Here is an 11773-nt window from a genome sequence, read left to right as displayed (position 1 = left end):
GCCGGGCCCCTTGTCTCCGCGGCTCGTCTCCTCAGTCCGCCCGGGGAGGAGGAGGAGGAGCGGGGCCAGCCGCCGCCGCCGCCGCCGTCCCAGCCTAGCCCAGCGCACCTGAACTCGCCGCGCCGTCCCGGGCCCCCGCGCCGCGCCCCGCGCCCCCGGCGCCCGGCCCGCGCGCATTGCTGTCTCGGTGCCCCGGCGGGGCGCGTCCCCCGGGCCGCCTCCCGCTCTCCCGCGGCTCGCGTGGCCGCGCCTTTGTGTGCGGCGGCCGCGGCTCCCGGGCTCCTCGGGCTCCGGTCGCGGCGCCCCTCCGACCGCGAGTCCCGCGCGCCACCCCCGGGCGCCCCCGACGGTGGATCTAGCGGCGGCGAGGAGGCGGGTCCCGGCCCCGGCGAACCCCAGTCCCGGCCCCCGGCCCCGGGCCCGGCTCCGGCATGGATGTTAGGTTCTACCCCGCGGCGGCCGGGGACCCTGCCAGCCTGGACTTCGCGCAGTGCCTGGGGTACTACGGCTACAGCAAGGTGACCGGGCCGGGCCGGGGGGCGGGTGGGCGGGGGCCACCTCCCCATCCCAGGCGCGCCCAGCGCTCGGGCTCACCGCCTGCTGCACTTTTCTTTGGCCTCTTTCCTCCCCTGTTTACTCCTTTACCTTTGAGCCTTCGTCTCTGTCCAGCTCTCCCCGCTTCTGTTTCTGCTCCATCCCACGCCGCTTTTTGTCCCCTAGCCGGCGCTCCCCTCAGCCTCTCCGCTCCCTCCCACCTCCCCGCCAGACTCTCCTTTGCTGCACCAAAGAAGCGAAGAGAGACCGAGGACTGAAAGAGGGGCTCCCGTGTGATTGTTTGTTGCTGTTATTAGTAAACACGATCGCAGCCCCGCTGGAGTGAGTGGGGGGCAACGCAGGGGGTCCCTGATCTCCTGGTCCGATGATCTTGCCCTCCCCCACTCCCAGTCCTTCTTACCTCCCCCACCTACTCGAGAGCCGGCCTCAGGGCCGCTTACGGACGGAAAGGAACAAACTTTTGAGTATGCCTTGGACAGGGGAGTGGGGTAAGTGGTGGGACCCCGCAGGTGGCCTTTGCTGCCCTTTCGCTAGGGCGCTTTGGACCTCGGAACCGGGGTGCCCGCCCCTCCCCGCTTAGCGTAAGTGGCTTCTCTCCTCTCATTTTTTTTTTCTGGGGCGGGGGTGGTAAGTTTTGCATTTCGGGGAGATCGGGATTGGAGACCTCCACACCATACCCTGGGGTCACCTCACCTTCTCCACCTCCCCCTGCGCCAACTTCGAGGACCGAGCGTTCCAGGTGGCTAGGTGGACCTCAGAAGGGCAGCAGGCGCCGCTCGGAGCAGCGAGGCGGGCGAGAGTCGCAGCCCTGGTACCCGCGCAGCGCGGAATTCCTCCCCGCCCTCCCACCACCACCCCTCGGTGTCCTCTGTCCTCCCTGAAGCCCCCAGCGCCGAATTTGCCGAAAACATCACCCTGAGGGCGAAATTCAGAGAAACAGTCGGGCTCTGGATGGCCTGTACCTCTTGAATGTGGTTTTCTTTACCCTTCCTCCTGCTCCTCCCTCCTCCCTCCCTTTTTCTTTCAAATCGTAGTTTGTTTATGATTGCTTGGATAACAGGAGGAAATAAGGAGTCTGCTAAAAGAAAGGTGCTAAACAAAACTAATCAATAAATAACAGGAAGAAGAGGAATTGCATCTAGAGTGAGGAACAGTTTGCTGTGCCCCGTGGCTGATGGAGGCTCGTGTTCCTTTCTATTTGTTTATACTCCGTTCCCAACTCCAGTGCTGAAGTTTGTAAAAAACCATTAGGGTCTCTCTTGCTCGCCTTCCAGTGTCATCATCGCCCAGCTCCGCGTCTGGCACAGAGGGGCCTCCCAACAAATATAGATCGAGGGGACTTTATTCCTTGTGCTTTAACCCTTTGGTGGTTGGAGCGTTCCTGCTCTCCGCATTCTAAGGGCTACGCTAAGCATTTAAAGAGAGGCAAGAAAAGGCCGATCGCTGGAGCCAGAGTTAAGGATTAGTTTGTGTCCTCTGATTTTGGATTTACTCAGGTTATTAAATGCTTTAAAAAGTCCCCCATGTATGCTCAGTCAGGGACTTAGGCAGCCTAATTAAGTATGTAGTGTTTCTGAGAATCCACCTAATTGTTCCAGTGGGGTATTATTTATCTCCTTACAACTTAGCATGTGGATGCAAGCCTTGTATAAACTGGGCATGCTCTTATTTTTGGAAGCCATTACCTTGCCTAATGTAACTCCTTCTTTCTCTGATTTAAGATCAGCAACACTCGAATGACACCAAAATAGAAACCTATTGTACAAATGCAGTGACTGCAATGCGTGGCAAATCTCTGTTCACTGGGATCCCAAGGGTACTTCAAGGGACCAGAGGAAATTGGGGGTGTTTTGTGTGTGTCTCTTTTTTATTTTCTGAGAAAGGCTATTTTGAGTCTATTTAAGCTCAGAACATTTATTTCAGGGAGGGTATATAAAGCTTGAAAACAGACATTATTTATTGAGATGCTTGTTCAGCTTCAGGAGTGTGGATGCAAGTTGGCTTACTGTCGTATTTTCTTAATGCAGCTATTTGCCTGAAATAACTTGCTTTCTTACTTATTTAGCAATCTGATCGTCATCAGTGCTCTGTGTACCCAAGTTACAAAAGTTAGACATAGCGCTTAATATTGGTAGGAATCAAATTATACTTATTTTAAGGGATGTTTGTATTGACTTCCTTGCAGGTAAAAATATAACTATCTTTAAACTGAGCCACAATACTATATTTTGCTACTTTTATTTTCAGAAGTGAAAAACACAATTTAATTTTCCATAATTTTTCTTTACAGAGAATATAGTAGAAGAGGAAGTATTAACTTTATGGGTATAAAGCAGCAAGTGCTAATTAAAGGTTTATAGCATTTTGTTTCACAGCTAATTTGTGTGTCTGAAGTGGTGCTGTTCAATATAGGTTTATACTGAAAATGTAAAAACTAGCACATAAAGACATGCATTTATTTTATTAGAAAATACTCAAATTATTAATTAATCTCTAAAGACTTAACTTTTGATGACATGTATTATCTTTCTGGATAGGAAATGATGGATTTCAAAGAAAGTATGTTTCTGCCCTCTCTTGTTTTAATGACCATCTGGGAAACTTTAGAAGAAACACAGAACTCTTGGCTCTAAGCTTAACAAGTGAAAGTTAGCGCTTATCTTTAAATTTATTTACAAACCGTGAATAATAGGGTTTCATTCATTTCTCTCTTTAACAAATGACCAGAGTCCTTTGTATAAATTATATGCATGTGTATTATCTTTACATTCTGTGAGTATATGGATCCTTTTCAAATGTCAGCGCTCATGAAAGTGTACTGTGTCTATGGAGAATGGATGAAAGAGTTTTGTGGGTTCAAAAGTCGTTGCAAGTAGGAGAATAACTTCAAATAAAATATAGCCAGGATCATTAAAATCAGTTAATAATTCATGAACCAGCCACTGATGTATAAACTTAAAGTCATCACTGTTTCCTAAGGGCTAATTTCCATTTTAATTTCAAGTAGAAAGTTGACTGTTTGAACATTTCTTTTTCTGGTGTGGTTAACAAATTAAACCCCGTATATTAAGAAATAAAAACTCATTATGTTACTCAAATGAATTGGTGACTCTTTGACTATATATTTGTAATTTTTCTTTCCTGAGTTCAATTTGTCTTTTCACCAGTAAGAAAATAATACACAGAATATCAATTAGCAAATATAATTTAAGTAGCACTAATCTGAAATCCAACATACTCCAAAATCCAAAACTTTTTTGAGCACTGATGTGACGGTCAAAGGAAATGCTCACTGAAACATTTCAAATTTCAGATTTTTGGATTAGGGATGCTGACTGGTAAGTATTATGCAAATATTCCAAAATCCAAAGAACCCCTAAATCTGAAACTTCTAGTTCTAAGCATTTCAGATAAGGGATACTCAACCTGTAGTTGTCAGAATTCTGCCATCCCAAAATAAGATACTGTATTTAATGTAGGTGTGAGGTGAAATCATATAGTGGGTTATTAACGAACTTGGACTAAACTCTATTTACTAGCTATTTCTGCATATTTTTAGGGCTTTTCCTTTTGAATTATGGCTATTGACCTCTCATCCTTACGTAGATCAGTGCTATGTTGTTTTTATTCTATCAGTCCCAGACTTTGCTTTCTAATTATTATGTGTATTATTTATTGATCACTCTGCTTAATTAAGACATTCTTATATTAGTGCTTTGACTCCACCTGATTGGGTTTCTGGCTTGGCTAGCTTGAAGGGCAAAAGAAACTGAAGGGTAATTTGTCATTTGTCTATCTTCTTGGGGATCATGGTTCAAATTGAGAACATATTGAAAGGGGAATTTGATTGAAACTCTTCTTAGATTGAGAGATTGAGAGATTCCTGTATCCTACCATGACAAGTCTTCATGTAAGATATTGAAGCCACATTGTGAAAAAGAAATAAGGTTTTTCTAAGCGCCTTAGACCAGGGAACATAAACTCAATTGTCTCTTGGCGGGGGGGGGGGGGGGGGGGGGGGGGGGGGGGGGGGGGGGGGGGGGGGGCCCCGGCGAGGCGGGGCCAGGTGCGCCAGGCTTGGGGCGGGGCACCTCTGGCTGGGCTGNGGGGGTGGGGTGGGCAGTAAGTTAGCCTACATGGAGATAGGGTTTGTGGCCAAGTAGAGAACATACCCCATTTAAAGAGGTAGCCTTGATCAGCATTAGTAGACTGTTGCCCTGCCAACATTTGGGTCCAATGTCTCTATACTTTACAATTCTTTTTTCAAGAGGATGATAATCAGGGTTTTTATGTGAATTATCATGAATTTTAAATGTTGTAATAAATTAACAAAAAATAATTAAAATCATTATGTGGGACCCTCAAAACTTGCTTGTGTGCTGATTCTTGCACTTCTTGTCTTAAATTCATGTGTAGATGAGGATCCAAACATACTTTTTTAATAAGTCATTTATGGTTTATGTGCAACTATGTGGACAGTTCTACTCCCATGTCCAACTATGTAGACAGTTGAATAGAATGGAGTAGAGCTGTGTAAAGAAATTTGTGACACCTGTGAAGACTAGACTTACCACAGAATGGTTGGCTTCAGGTTGGTACCCAGAGCCTTTTTAGAACCTTGGCAGCTCTAAGCACTATTGATCTGAGCTCCCCTCCACGCCCCATCAGACATTAAAATGCATCCACTTTCCTGCATTTAATCTAATGTAATATGATACCATATCCGAATTGATATGGATCCATTGACTTATGTTTTTACATTTTGTAAACATTTAGCTTCACAGCTATCAGTTGTAATTTTGTAGTTTTCTGGTGTTGTGTGGCCAGCTTATTTTTTTCTCATATTGTTGTGGACCCATGAGAAGCTTGCAGTTCTAAGTGTGTGGTCTATAGTGATTAATGGATAAAACAGTCCTGCTGCTCCTAACTAGAGGTCCACAAACTCTTTATTTGACCACTCCAGATGCTGGGCTATTGATGAAGACCCTGTGCTCAGTAGAGACTAGCATATAGTTAGCCAAAGAAAATTAATTTTAGTCATTTTAAATGAAGTCAGTGAATGTATGTGGTCACAGTTTTCAAAGTATGTGTCGATATTTCAAGGAATCTCTACTTCATGTCACAAACTCAGGTGGATGTGAATCCACTTGAAAATGTGTTTAATCTGCAGAGTATTAAAACAAACTTGGTTGTCTGTATCTAAAAAACTTTGCATATAAATCTGGATTCCAGCTTTTCTTTAGAAATGTGAAAACACTGAACCAATTTCCTTGTATGACAACGTCTGCTCGGTGTCCTTCAGATGTGCCTGTACCCCGTAGTTCATCACGGCCTGCTTCACAGCCTGTCTTATATTCAGACCTTTGTAATCCTCTCAGGTCCTGGAGGCTTCAAGTTCGAAGACTTTGATTAAGAGGAGAAGAAACTAAAGGAGCAACAAATGATGCTCAAACCCAGTAAGGTTACTGTCACCAGACAAATTGCAGATCAAGTGCACCTCATCCTATGTAGGGTAGTAGCTGAGATGGTAAAAAGTAATTTGTGATAACTTTGTAGAGCAGTGTTTCTCAAACTTTACCATGCACAAGAACCAGCTGGGAGCTTGTTATAACACAGACTTTTGGACTTTACCCTTGGAGATTCTGATTCATGGGCCCAGGGCTGGGCTTCCAGGCAATGCCAAGGTTGTGGGTCTGTAGACTACACTTTGAGTAGCACATCATGCAGAGGGCCTTCTGTGGTAAGGTCAAGAGTTTGCTCTTTCTAAGTTTATCAGTTAGAGTGCTTTGGGCTGCAGATAACAGAAAACTCAACAAACGGTGGCATAAACCATAAAAGACACCGGTTTATCTTCAAAGAAGTCTTTAGGTTGGCAGTGCTAGGCTGTCTTGGATGGTTCATTGATGTCTTTAATAAGAGCCCTTCTTTGATTTTTTTTTTTTAATTCTGCTGTCCTTGGAGTTTTAGCAGTCTTCCCATGGCCACAAGTTGGCTGCTGTAGCTCTGGATGTCACATCCTCACATGAAAACGCAAAATGAGAAGCAAGGTGATGGTGGTGGGAGTGGTAGCAAATGAGTACTTTCTCTTCCTGTACATCTGTTGGCAAGAAGGAAAACTTTTTCCACTAGACCCTCTCTTTTATCTTACTGGTCAGAAGTGGGTTGTGTACCAACCCTAGGCCACTCACTAGCAAAGAGGAAGATTACTGTGATCAGTTTAGACCAATCCAGCATCATGCCTGAGGTTGGGCATTGCCACATGAGCATAATTAATTAGTGTTATGCTCTGTTAGCAAGGAAGAAGGCTGTTGGAAAGACAGTCAACAGTGTCTGCACCTGAGTGCATTCGAAGAATATACATATACACATACATATTTTTTGAAATGGAGTCTTGCTGTGTTACCCAGGCTTGAGTGCAGTGACCATGGCTTATTGCAGCCTCGATTTCCCAGGCTCAAGAGATCCACACATACCTGTGGTCCCAGCTACTCACGCCTCCTGGGAGGCCTCTTGAGTAGCTGGGACCCCAGGTGTGTGTTCACCATGCTTGGCTAACTTTTTCATTTTATTTTTTTGCAGAGATAGGGTCTTGCTATGTTGCCAGGGCTGGTCTTGAACTCCTGGCCTCCAGTGATCCTTCTGCCTTTGACCTCCCAAAGTGCTGAGATTACAGGCGTGAGCCACTGCGCCTCGCCTGAAAAATTTTAAGTGGGCTGATGGCTTGGTTAGAGTTTTACTTTTGTAAAGATGGATCTGACCTTTTGAGTAGATTGGTGTAGGCCCCGGCGAGAGTAGGAGAGACTGGGTAGGATGTCATCACCCAGTTGAGGTAAGGTATGGGAAGGATTTGAATCAAGGAGATGTGAATTCGGATGCAAAAGAAAAGAAAGCACTAAACAGAACCTCCCGACTTGGGAAGGCAGAAAGAGGAAGCAGAAATGATTGAGGGTGTTTGAATTTGGGGCCTGGACGAATGGTAAGACCTTGAGTGGAAGCAGAACAGAGAGAAGAGAAGCTGGTTTTGAGGAAAGATAACCAGATCAAGCTCATTTTGGATATTTCAGTGGTATATTCTTACAGAGTCATGCACTGGAACTCAAGAGAGAGTTCGGGGCTGAACAACCAAAGCTGGAGTCTTTCTGTTTGTGTTAAAGCAATGGAAATGAATTTGAGTCCTTCAAGAGGAAGGCGACAGGAAAAGCAAGGACAACATCCTTGGACTTGAGGATTGGCTGGTGTTGCCAATTCAGCTTCCAGTAATTTAGGAAGTGACATGTGAAACTCGGAGAATTTGGAAATCCTATTGCACCATTAAAAACAATGACATAAACAAGGAGTGTGTGTCTGTGTGTGTGTTTGCATGATGAAACATCCTTTCTCTCTTAATAGTTATTTGGAAGGAAGCATTCTTAAATGGTTATTAAGGGGGAATGATGTGAAATTTGCAATAACATAATTTAAAACCATATTAGCCATTCATGAATGAAAACATTTATTTTTCTGGGAAACATATTTTTTTTGGATTTTGTGAAATGTTAATGGTGTCATAACTATCTTAGAGAATCTGTTTTGAGTATGGTTAATAAGAAAGGATAGGATTTTTGTTAAGTATGCTTACAAATTCAAATATATTTTGAAGGTGGATTTAGTGCTCTAAAAAAAAAAACCCTGTTTAAAAATATAAGGAGTAGAGGCTTTCGTTTAAGGTCTGCATGAGCTTCTCACAGGTTTAATCTTATCCCTTTGAGGCAGATCGTTTTATTTTCTTTGTTTCCTAGGTTTGTATCCTTAATCTCTTCCTCAGGGAGGCCATGTTCTCTTAAATATGTTTCATGCTTGTGTAAAACACACCAGGCTCTGGAAAATGGCCCTTCTTGTATGATTAACATTCTATCTTTAATCTTAATTCAATTTTGCTTTGTTTATAAAGGAAGAATTTGAAGATACACAAATGGGCTAATATGAAGACACATTTGAGTTTTTACTCTAAATTCATATTTGAATGATCTACGCTCATTCTTTTGGGGAAGTGAGGTTTTAAGCTGGATCCTTCTATTCCAAATATTGCAAATTTCATGTAGCGTTATCTACATTGACTAAATTGTTTATGCGGAAGAATTATGTCAAATATGGTGATAAGAGTGAGTTTTAAAATTGAATTTATTTTAAATGGATGTAGTGTAACTACCATATTGTGAGATTTTTTCCAGCAATTTCTACAGCTAATTTGTAATAAGCAAGGGATTTACTGTAGAATAATAAAAATTCTATAGTTTCTTTAAAAAATCTCCTAGGTGTAGGAAGTAGAAGTTCAAAATGCTGACCTGACTAGAAAACTTTTATGAAATGTATATGATTGGTTGGAAGTTGATCTTCTTGCAAAAGGGGATGAGTTAAATCTAGAAATATCGAACAGTTAATAAAATATACTCGGTAGATCCTTCATGCTGCTCCTTGATGTCAACTTATCTTTAATGAGAGATTCAACCTTTATTATTTGACTTATTTAAAAAATTCTAATAAAAAAGTTTAATGCAGAAGTGGTTAAAATGATTGTTTTAGTAAAAATGCTTTGGTTGCAAGTGAGAAAAAGACTTCAGTGAAACTGAGTTAAATAGAAAAGGGATTGTAAGTTTTGTTTCAGGCATAGCTGGATCCAGAGTCTCAAGGGATGCTATCAAGACTTTCTTATATTAGCTCTTCTTTCATCGTTTTCTTTTCTTTTTCTTTTTTTTTTTAAAATCAGCCAGGCTGTACTCAAGCAGTGGGAAGTTGTCCAGCAGCAGCTCCAAGTTACATTCTCACAGCTCAGCCTTCTCAAGAGGGAGAGATGCTTTCTTGCTTGTTTCAGCAACTTTTCTGGATCATGTCTTATTGGATAGACTTGGGTCCCATGCCCAGGCTCATAGCCACGTAGGCATGCCAGTGGGGGAGCTGGACACTGGCATCTTCTTGGAAGCCACACGAGCTAAGAGTATGGAGCTGTCATTCTTCGGAGGAAAAACAGTGCTGATGTCACAATGAGAGAATGTGGGTGTAGGATAGGAAAGTAAAGTCCATTGAAACTGCTAACTGGAGTGAAGCTTGATGACTTTGAAGATTTCTGAAGATTTCCATTGTCTATGTTTATTATTATTCTTTGTGGAAACCAAAATGAGCCTGTGTTTATGTAATGCAGATATCATAAATATTGTTTATATTAGGAATGCCTTTCTTGTTGGGGCTGAGATTGGATGTGGTCTGCCTTCAAGAAGCCTATAGGTCACCTGGATATTCTATGGATATGAGATTTTCTCTTTCCATGGTGGGAGATGTGGTTGGTTGATAACAAATTGTGGAGACACTAGAATGGTGAAAGATCCTAGGTTGTATTGAGTAGATACTAGTAAACTATGTGTGTATGTGTGTGTCTTGGTACATTTGCATATGTATGTGCTTACATACATATGTGTGTGTGTATAGGTAGAGGGTGACATTTTGAAGTGGGGCTAATGAGAAGATATTTTCAAGACAATGTCTGAACATGTGTGAAGAAGAGATTAGAGAGAGAGTGAGAGAGCTATTGAATGATGGATTGGGTGGTCAGTTGCTGTTGGAACGAAGACTGTAAAAAGGAGAGTTAGCCCTTAAATCCTTAAATGAAGGCTTGGTAACTATTTATTTGCAATAATAGGAAAGAAACAGAAGATGGCTGAAGATTCATATATATATATATATAAATATGTGCACACATGTGTATATATATGTATATATGTACACACACACACACACACAGAGCACTGCACTCCAGCCTGAGAAACACAGCAAGACCTTGACTCTTAAAAAAGTCAAGAGTTAAGGAAAAGGGCCAGTGGCTTGGACTGTGGGAACAAGATTCTCAGTGGCTGTATGGATATAGAGTGAGAAATATGTATTGTACTACACACACACACACACACACGTATAGTGTATATCTATTTCAGTAGAAAAAATGTTGGGGAAGAGAGGAGAGAGAGAGAGATAACAATATGTATGGGTGTGGGAATTGATTGACAAGCCTGAGATCTATCCCTGTGTACTTTTCCTACTTGCTCTTCTTACCACTCCTCCCCTCTACCCTCACTTCATGTGTTTTAATGGTACCAGCCTTCATCCCATCTTTTTGAACTTGTTGTTCTCTGTCTGGAGCCCTCTCCCCGAATGTCTGCACTTGGCTGGCCTCTTCTCAGCACTCATGTCTGAGCCCAGATGTCACCTTCAAGTATGTCCTGACCATTTAAAAATATCTCAATTTCTAAAATATCCTTTCCCCTCTTGCTAATTAATATCTCTCTACCTTCATAATTTTGTTCATAGCACATACCCCATTTGAATTTCTTGATTATTCATTTATTCATCTGCTCCTTGTTGATCTCTTTCCACTGAAATGTAAACTTCATGAGGGTAGGGGATGTGTTTACTTTGATGCACATGGTACATCTAGCATTTAGAGAAGTGCCTGGCACATAAAATGTGGTAAGAAGTGAACTAGAGATGAATAAAAATACTGTTAAGCAGAAGATCTGGTTGTAGTTTAGTATTTGAGTGAATATGTGTTGACATACTATGCGTCAGACACTTCTAGGCAATAGGAATGCCACAGTGAAGCCACTTGTCCATTTTCAAGGAGCTGGACTGCAGTTGTGATGATCCCTATTAGAAATGTTTAAGTTTACATTTTATTTTTAATTTTTTAAAATCAGTATTTGATATGTTGGTGGCAGGAAGAGAACAATGGATGTGAAGATGACTTGGTGGTAGATTTTGCCTAGGCAGGGATGAGAGAAGAACAGGAGTTGAGGGAAATGAGGTATTGAAGTGACTGCTTTTAATCCAAGTATTCAGGCCATTGAAGAAATTTTGGTCAAGGAATAGGAGGCCCCCATAATTGCAAAGAGGGTACATTTGGGTTCAATATACATGTAATAGAAAAAATCTTGAACAGCAATGTCTTAAATGAAGTAGATATTCATTTCTTGTTTCCCTAACCAAATCTAGAGGGAAGTAGTCCAAGGGTAGTATGAGGGCCTCTTAAATACTGAAGAGCCAAGCTGCTTCTAGCTATCTTGTGACCCTCATCCTTATGGCTCAAGGTTGACCTCCAGTCAACCTCCATGGTCCAACCAGCAAGAAGGAGGAAGGGGATTGAAGTGGATCAAGGGTAAACGAAGGTTTCCAGAAGCTGCCACATGTCACTTTG

The 11773-nt window shown here is 42.6% G+C and overlaps 1 protein-coding gene across 1 annotated transcript in view; it reads left to right on the top strand.

The window, feature by feature from the left end:
- Window positions 1-261: 261 nt before the first annotated feature.
- The window catches only part of TOX3 (TOX high mobility group box family member 3), a 107868-nt gene continuing 96356 nt past the window's right edge, over window positions 262-11773 (top strand). Inside the window, exon 1 of the mRNA XM_025370595.1 lies at window positions 262-518. Coding sequence (XP_025226380.1) covers window positions 432-518 — 87 coding nt within the window. The 5' untranslated portion in view covers window positions 262-431. The remainder of the gene's footprint in view (window positions 519-11773) is intronic.

The sequence above is a fragment of the Theropithecus gelada genome, chromosome 20 (assembly GCF_003255815.1).
Source record: "Theropithecus gelada isolate Dixy chromosome 20, Tgel_1.0, whole genome shotgun sequence".
NCBI classification, from domain to species: domain Eukaryota; kingdom Metazoa; phylum Chordata; class Mammalia; order Primates; family Cercopithecidae; genus Theropithecus; species Theropithecus gelada.
This window is presented reverse-complemented; position numbering and strand designations above follow the sequence as displayed.